The 8,432-nt window shown below is 36.1% G+C and overlaps 1 protein-coding gene across 1 annotated transcript; it reads right to left on the bottom strand.

Annotated features, from left to right (window-relative positions):
- Positions 1 to 912: 912 nt before the first annotated feature.
- On the bottom strand, positions 913 to 6,411 carry LOC114251685 (uncharacterized). The gene is made up of 5 exons (XM_089731236.1): positions 5,641 to 6,411; positions 4,264 to 4,909; positions 3,523 to 3,635; positions 2,629 to 2,754; positions 913 to 2,043 (listed from the first exon to the last, which is right to left on the bottom strand). The coding sequence occupies exons 1-5, from the start codon at positions 6,325 to 6,327 to the stop codon at positions 1,570 to 1,572; spliced, it is 2,046 nt and encodes a 681-aa protein (XP_089587362.1). The 5' UTR covers positions 6,328 to 6,411; the 3' UTR covers positions 913 to 1,569.
- Between the last annotated feature and the right edge of the window lie 2,021 nt (positions 6,412 to 8,432).

Below are 8,432 nucleotides of genomic sequence, written 5' to 3'. Positions count from 1 at the left end.
CATACATAAAGTTATAATAATAATAATTAATAATTAAATAATAATCAATTATTATATAATTATTATTATTTTACTGGTGGTAGGACCTCTTGTGAGTCCGCGCGGGTAGGTACCGCCACCCTACCTATTTCTGCCGTGAAGCAGTAATGCGTTTCGGTTTGAAGAGTAGGGCAGCCGTTGTAATTATACTTGAGACTTTAGAACTTATATCTCAAGATGGGTGGCGCATTTACATTGTAGATGTATATGGGCTCCAGTAACCAGTAACCACTTAAGGTGGGCTGTGAGCTCGTCCACGTTATATATATATAATAATTAAATTGCTTGCATTCATTATAATTTCGTAGATTAACAATACCTTGACTACTATGTAGGTCACCGGTGACCTACGCGGCGCACTGAAGTAATTATATCGTTTACTGTTACTAACGCGACTGGATTGCCTAACTTTGCCTTCTTTTGTTTGTTAATGTATATTTTAATCTTTCAGGTTTTTAGCAATAGATTCATTCGCAGTATTTTCGGATTCGTTTTTCCCGAAGTCTACTACATATTGCGGCGCCTTAGTAAGATTGAAAAAAAATCGACACTGCTACTATCTAATCATAATTAATCCAATCGAATATAATCAAGTTTGATTTATATATATTTTTTTCTATTTTGTGTAGATATTAAAACTTTTTTTATTTAGTGAAAAAGTATTATATTCCGAATTTCATATTTCTTAAAATTATTAATTATGTTTTTATTCAATTATTATTACTTTTCTAATTTCTATGGATTATAATTACGTGATATCTGTCATGTACTTCTTGTCAATTTGTCAATGTTTTTTTATTGATGATCACTTTGTGGGTAGCATTAAAAAAAAAAAAATATATTTCAGTGCGCCACGTAAGGCGCCTACGTGTTAATAATCGTAAATTTATCCATAAAGCTCACGACGTCGGTTTGTCGTCCGTCCGCGTGAAATTAAACAAAAATACCTAATTAAATTTTTAGAAATTTTATTAAGCGATGATTTCACAACGTGAATGCTATGGATTTTAAAATATTAAATAAATAGGGTTTAATTTTTATTTTTCCCATTACGGAAGTCAGACAATCTTTATGAATTTACACCGTGAACAATATCATCTGAGGATGTATGTTTCGTAAATTCTTTCGTTCGATTATAAATGTCTTAAAAAGTCCATACAATTCCCTCTGCATACGCTGCGGATCTGAGTATATTGTGCAGCAAAAAATTCGCTTGACCGAGAGCGCGTTCTTTGACGATGAGAACAACATCTGTCTAATTAAAGCAGACCAGTTTATGCTGGAATAGCACCAGTGAGGGATATTGAATACTCTGCAATAGTCACGATAGATCCACGCGGGTCTTAATGAGTGGCTATTTTGGTCCCATCACCCATTGCTATCAAAAATAATGGTAGATAAAATACAAAATAATCTATGGAAGTCGCAGGAGTATTTGTTCTTATTAGTAAGCTGTGGTCGGTATTCCATTTGGCGGTAGATTGTAACAATTCGTTTTTCGAAGTGGGGTAATTGAAACTCCAATTTTTATTAAGGCTGCAATAGATTGAAACATTTCAAAGCTGAATACGACAGCAAACTGTAACCGTCCATACAGCCAACGACTATTTTGTTCAGAACTTCGCTGCATCTAATTTCGATGCACACTTTCTCGGTGACGTCACTTGTGCTTACTACATCCCCGTAGTTCGGTATCCATTTCTTGCGCCATATTTCGGTAATTGAACTCTTTTTTAAGCTCCTCTCGTCGTCCTGCGACTGCGAGCTGCTCTGACTGAACAAATTACGCTTCTTCATGTATTTCGATATAATTAATTCTAATAAATGAAACACGTAGCAAGCGTTTTCTATCAGATTTATATGTTTAATTTCTGTTTCGTCTAAATTCAATTTCTCATATAGATCGTTTAAGCAATCCAATAATCGGTCTATTGTATATTTTTTAACGTGCATCGATTCGCACAAGAGAATTATCCTTTGGATTTTTTCGTCTTTGTTCAACAGCTGAAAGTTTGTGAATGAAAAAAAAATATACCAGAAAAAAACAGGAAGGCTTTCAGATTTCTTGAATATGCTCGGTCGACATTAGAATGATATGATGAAATATGAAACGTTTAGTGCGGAGCACATCTCCCCTATCATCCTCCCCCTCGGGACGCCGGACTGGCGGTCGTCGGCGCCACGACCACCAGCCCTCTCGGTCGGCAGGCTATCCGAAGCCCGCCTAGATGACGTCAGTTAGAGTGTGCTATCCTACGAAATACCCCGCTTGATCAGAACCTCGCTGGTAGCCTAAGGCGTTATTACAGCGGGCGGGCAATATCATCAATTTCGCCTAAAATCCTGACATACCTAGTTGACTAAAATGATAAATACAATTTTTAGTATGGATGGCTATTAAGGCGTGTTTTATTAGCTTTTAAACTACACATATTTTTCGTTTTAATCACACTAGTTTATTCTTTGATATCAGAACGGGTTTTCCACACCCTGTATGTATAATGGTACTATAAGACCGAGTAAGGCCCTCCAGCAGAACAGTTACGATGTATGTAAGATGTATAAGATAAGAAAAATTCAAATCCTTACGATGTTATCAAAGTCATTGTCTTCGTATATACGTTTTAGTGTAAGTTCAATGTAATTCAGTAGTTCTTCTAAGAATTCAGGATACAATTCTTCTTCGTGCAATCTATCTATTAAATCGCCTAGGACCTAAGGAATAAGACCTAGACGGGTTTTAGTTTGTAGTATACCGAGAGAGTCCTTATACGGAATGGCTCGATTTACTATTTGAATTCCTTTTTTATATTGCTTAAATGTTTGGACGATCACCGGATCCCATAGACACCTAGAACGTAGATACCGCCACCCACCACGAGGAAAGAGTTCTTAGGGTCAGTTTTTACAATCTAACGACTGCCCCACCCTTCCAAACGCATTACTGCTTCACGGCAGAAATAGCCAAGGTACCCATCCGCGCCTACTCACAAGACATCCTACGATCAGTAAAAAAACTTGCTTTAAGCTTTCGCGTCTATCTACATGACAAAAGCTATTATTTAAATGGTTCTTTACACGATTTTCGTATTTCATATGTTTTCGATAATATTTCGGCGCATAGCATTTGTAAATTATGTCAATTCACGTAAGGGTGTCTTCCCCATAGACACATCTTTCTCACTGACTTTCTCGTCGAATCTTGGCAATGGGTCGCGATTCCTCAGCAAAACATTGCTATTGCTAGGGCTGATGTTAGTAAATTCTCTCATGTTGAGCCCTGAGAGCTTGCCTATCTGTTAGGAAAAGCCAAAACAGCCCCTCGAGCTTGACGGCGATTGGATAGAAGGAAACACTGCCCTTTAAGCCGAGTGAGTACGTATGGTGGTCGTTCCAAGTCATGCGAGACTGTGATTAAAATATCTCTCTACTAGCTGACCTAACCACTGAATTTAATCTCCAAGATGCAAATTGCCCACTAACCTGAGAGACCTCGTTCGTAATGTCTTCGGTGGTTGGCTGAAGATTACAGCTGATTATATGGAAATACAAACAGTGTCCCGCCTGATTCAACCAGCTACCAGACTGCTGTGTGACTGGAAGTGTGTTGTGCGTTCATAGAGCTTGAACTGTCTCAAGACTGCGGGATATTATGTCTATGGGTGTATAGTTCGATACTTGGATAGGTGAGCAAACTGTTTCTACAGACGGACGTAGATAGGGAGGAGCAAAGGCGATTAATGTCTAATCGAGAAAACTCATTGCTAAATCTAGATGACATATTTAGTGTTATAGTGAGGGGTAAATTAAGTCAAAATTTACTTTTTTTTATTGACCCACCTGATGGTGAGTGGTTACCGTCGCTTTTGGACGTCAGCAATGCCAGGGGCAGACCCAGCCCAGCCTACCGCTTAATACTCTTCACAAAATCATTACAACACACACACATGCTCACAAAAATTAGATGAAAGTGGTGATCGTGATCTTAAATTGGATTATTGAAAATTTGAATGTCGTTTGATGGCTATAAGAATCTGTATGTGAATGGTTGTGAGCTGACTGCTCTCTAGGTCACCAACAAGACCCACCAATATCCGCATATTTCATTATTAGCAGAATTGACTTATACCCCATTTTCATTATTTTTTAAATCTGTAATGACATAATAATCCACTATATTTACATCTATAACGACGTATGATGTGATAATGTAATTATATTTACCGTTCAGTTTAATTGGCCAATCACTTTTATACCCAGAATCACTTGAATACCCATCGCAGATTCTTTTAGAATCTCTCCTTTGCAAAAAAGTTTTAACTTTATTAATTTCGCCGATAACTTTGAATGGAACGGCTTCTTTTTGGGCTTTCATTGAATCAGAGGCTCCATTTTCATTGTTACTTCGAATAAACTTTTCGTTATCTTCAATTATGGCTTCGTTGAATTGAGAATCGATTGTAGCATTACTGCTATTTATTTTTGGACAAGCAGTGCGTTGGTTACTGTCGTCCGTATTGCTGAATAAACAATCCGTTACATCATTATTTTGATTAATAAATTCTTTGTTATTATCACATAACGTAACGTCTATTTGTCGATTCTTATAACGAGTGTCGAAGTTTTGAATTAGCTTTTCCCCGATAACAAAGTTCTGCGTTTGACTTTGACTGTAATGATTGAAGCTTTCCGGCAAACTGCATATAATAGTCTCTTGAGAATCAATTAGGTTTATGCATTTCGTTTTCTTTGCACGTCTGCTAATGAATTCTTCGTTAGGGCTCTGGGCGCAGTGGTTAGGATCTTCGGACTGTGACGGGACGCGATCTTGGGAACTCTCGTGGAATGTTGATTGTGAAAGGTAATCGTCCTGGAATCGAAAACGCTTACATGTTGACAAGGAGCCTATGCTAAAAGCTTGCTAGGGCTAGTGTTAGCAGATTCTCTCAGGCTGAGCCCGTGAGCTCACTTACTTGACCGGGCGTAACTGGAATAGCACCTTAGGCTACCACAGCGAATAGGTAGGGAAAAAATCTAAAGGACGATTAAGCTCTTAACCTCACGCAAGGAACTAAAAATTGTCTATAAAAATCTAATAAAAAATCGATCGATTAGAAAATTTCTAAAATTCTTCAAATAACGAAAAGAATATTGTTTTTTTTGATTTATCGTCGGATTTCACTAATCGCATACAACTAAAACTACATTTCTGCTCAACACCATATCCGAATATTTCCGCAAGAGCACCTCAATCGTCCGTAACCACGAAAAGGTTTTGTGAGGTTTCCGATACCTCGTTGAATAGTACAATGACAATTATAAATGCGAGATTGAACCGTAAATGTTGTTTTAAATTTAATTCGTGTCTTTACTGAAACTGCTGAAATAAGCGGGTGCGTGAGAATAGGCAGATACTATTTCATCCTTCAAACGAGTGAAGGTATTTCCAATGTCATTCTTTAACGATATTGTGGTATGATGATGTTTTGAAGTCGATGTGATAGTCAACAATAATTCAATCTATGTTAAATCTGTGTTACAAGTACATAATTATATGCAGATGAACTATTACAATAGATACGATTGTTCATATAAACTTACTCTTGTATTGTCCAGTTCATTTAAAGTTCTTAAGACGTCACTTAAGTACTCTTCATTTTGTTTTTGAGGGTGTATTAAATTATTTTGAAGGCCATCTTCAATTCGATCATTTTGGAACGCAGGAGCATCAAAAACTTGATTTTCGATTGTAACATTATCACTGTCACGATAGTTTTCTTCAATGATCATTGCGTTATTGATTTCCTTACTAATAGGTGCTGCGATACTAGAATTCCCGTTAGCTAATTTCCGAATTTTACCATCGATACGTTTTAGAGTGGTCGTGTCGTCACACTTTTGATTATTTATTACAACTGCGTCATCGGTAGTTAGTTCATTGGTAATCACTAAACTGTCGAGGATTCGTTGATCGGTAATATTACCATGATCCGATTGTTTATTAGCGTTCGCAGTTTCTCGAAGGCCACTCTCGCAGTTAGTCTCATTTGAACTTCGAAGCGTGTCATCAATACGACTTGGCCCGTCATTTTTGCTATAAACTAGTGAACCTGATGGATCGTTAACATCAAAAACGAAATCATCACTGCACACGGTCACATCATCATCGTCAGCATCATCACTGTTTATTTTCTGTTTAACATTTGCTAAATATTCGTCCGTTGTAACATTTTCGGGTTTTGTTTTTAAAACAGCAATAGCTATAGCCAAGCTGTATTTGTTTTTCATGTGTCGCACTGTGGGCGAACAATTTATTTTTTTACTTGTGGTGGGGCCTCTTGTGAATTCGGACGGGTAGGTACCACCACCCCGCCTATTTCTGCCGTGAAGCAGTAATGTGTTTCGGTTCGAAGGGTGGGGTAGCCGTTGGAACTATACTGAGACCTTAGAACTTATATTTACGTTGTAGATGCCTATGGGCTCCAGTAACCACTTAACAGCAGGTGGGCTGTGAGCTCGTCCACCCATCTAAGCAATAAAAAAAATTGATTGATTTAGCTTTGATACTTAGTGATCATATGCCGCAGCTTGAGGGCAATATGTCGCCGCGTAACTCAAGACAGAAGGCCGACGTTTCGATTGGCTTACAGAAACAGTCGCTGAAACATTTTTTTATTTTTATTGCTTTGATGATTGGATATGCTCACGGCTCACGGTGTTAGGTAGTTACCGGAGCTCATAGATATCTATAACGTAAATGCCGCCACCCACCTTGAGATATAAGTTCTAAGGTCTCAAGTATAGTTGCAATGGCTGCGTCACCCTTCAAACCGAAACGCATTACTGCTTTACGGCAGAAAAAGGTGGGGTCGTGGTACCTACCCGCGCGGACTCACAAGAGTTGTGTAAAAGTATGTGCAATGTTGCACAATGTAAGTACATGTGCAACAACAGAACTATTATGCTACCGTGTTGTACTATAATTCAATAGTGTAACATTATCCGATAAACATATTCATTTTACTTATCTTCTTTTAATCCTTAAATGTACGTGAAACACTTTATTAGGTTCAGCGATGTATATAAATTATTTCAGTTTCGAACACAGAGATTTTTTTAAAAAGTTTTATGCCTTTTTTATATTTGTTACTACTTTAAGCATTTTGTATTAAAACACATAACATTTGATATTAAATCAGTACTTACTAAACTTGTCTTTCGCGTTATATTTTACACTATCGATAAATTTCTAGAAATAGTAATCTAATGTACTACAACAAAGTTAGTTATATTTTCAAAAAACACTCACCGTAATCTTCGTAACTCATATTACATCAACTCTCTCCAATTTACTAATGATTTGTTTATCACTTTGAACATGACAATCTTTTATGAAATAACTTGATGATGTTTTGTTTAAAAAATTGTTGTTAAGCCACGAATATGAATTATGATTACAAGGAACAACAGTACATATTAAATTCGGGGTTACAATAAAATTTATTCCCAGTGTTTATTTCGCGCCAGTTTTTCTAAGCTTTTAACGTTGAATTTGGCTAAAGAGAATTTTTTATACAGCCACATTTCGATTTAAAAAATTATTCATAAATCATTAATAACAATTTACAAGTTAAGATATGAAGATGAATGAAGTATGAATAGAATTGAAATAAAATCTAAATTTTAGAAATCAATTTTTTTTGTTATGTTGTTATGAGTTTAGCTTAGATTTTAGCACTCTGTGTTTTTGTTGTTGTTTGTCAAATAAACGTCGAGGCTTGTCAAAGTATGTTTCCAAAACATAAATTTTAGTATTAAATCAATGGCTTTATACACCATTTTATTCGGCGTTAGTTTATTTTTGATTGCTCTAGTAATGGCCATTATAAAAATTGTTTTTCTCCGTTGGAAACAAGAGCATAAAATTGAAAGTATGACCGTCAGTTATCATGAGAGACCTGGTAAGATATGAGATACGTATTATAAAATAAAGCCAAATATCTGACTTTTATAAAAATCTCTTTCTAGTTTTTCTTATTTTACTTTTAAGTCTGAACCTTTAAACCAAGTGCCATACAAATAAATAAAGTAACCCTTGAAATATGTAGTTACTTTAATTTCCGAAACCAACTTAGAACTTATAAATTTCTTATACATAAATTACATTTGAAAAGTTGAAATTATTAATATCCGACTTCTCTACTTCGTCGCCTCGTATAATCAAGATATCATTACATAATAAAAATAATAAAAATCCTTCTATCTTTTACAGCCGTAGGTATGATTATAACCGCGGAAAAATGTGTTATACGGAAACGAATATATAATAACGATATAGAAGTCTACGACGTGATGAGCAAAAGTGATATTATTTTAGAAAACACGAATGTTGT

Source organism: Bombyx mandarina, chromosome 11 (genome assembly GCF_030267445.1).
Source record: "Bombyx mandarina strain Sakado chromosome 11, ASM3026744v2".
Lineage (NCBI taxonomy): Eukaryota > Metazoa > Arthropoda > Insecta > Lepidoptera > Bombycidae > Bombyx > Bombyx mandarina.
This window is presented reverse-complemented; position numbering and strand designations above follow the sequence as displayed.

Coding starts and splice junctions, on each gene's coding strand:
- LOC114251685 (XM_089731236.1), bottom strand. CDS start 6,327: ATGAAAAACAAATACAGCTTGGCTATAGCTATTGCTGTTTTAAAAACA. Junction 2,755..3,522: donor TTACGAACGAGGTCTCTCAG/GTTAGTGGGCAA, acceptor CTTATTCCTTAG/GTCCTAGGCGATTTAATAGA. Junction 2,044..2,628: donor ACAATGACTTTGATAACATC/GTAAGGATTTGA, acceptor ACAAACTTTCAG/CTGTTGAACAAAGACGAAAA.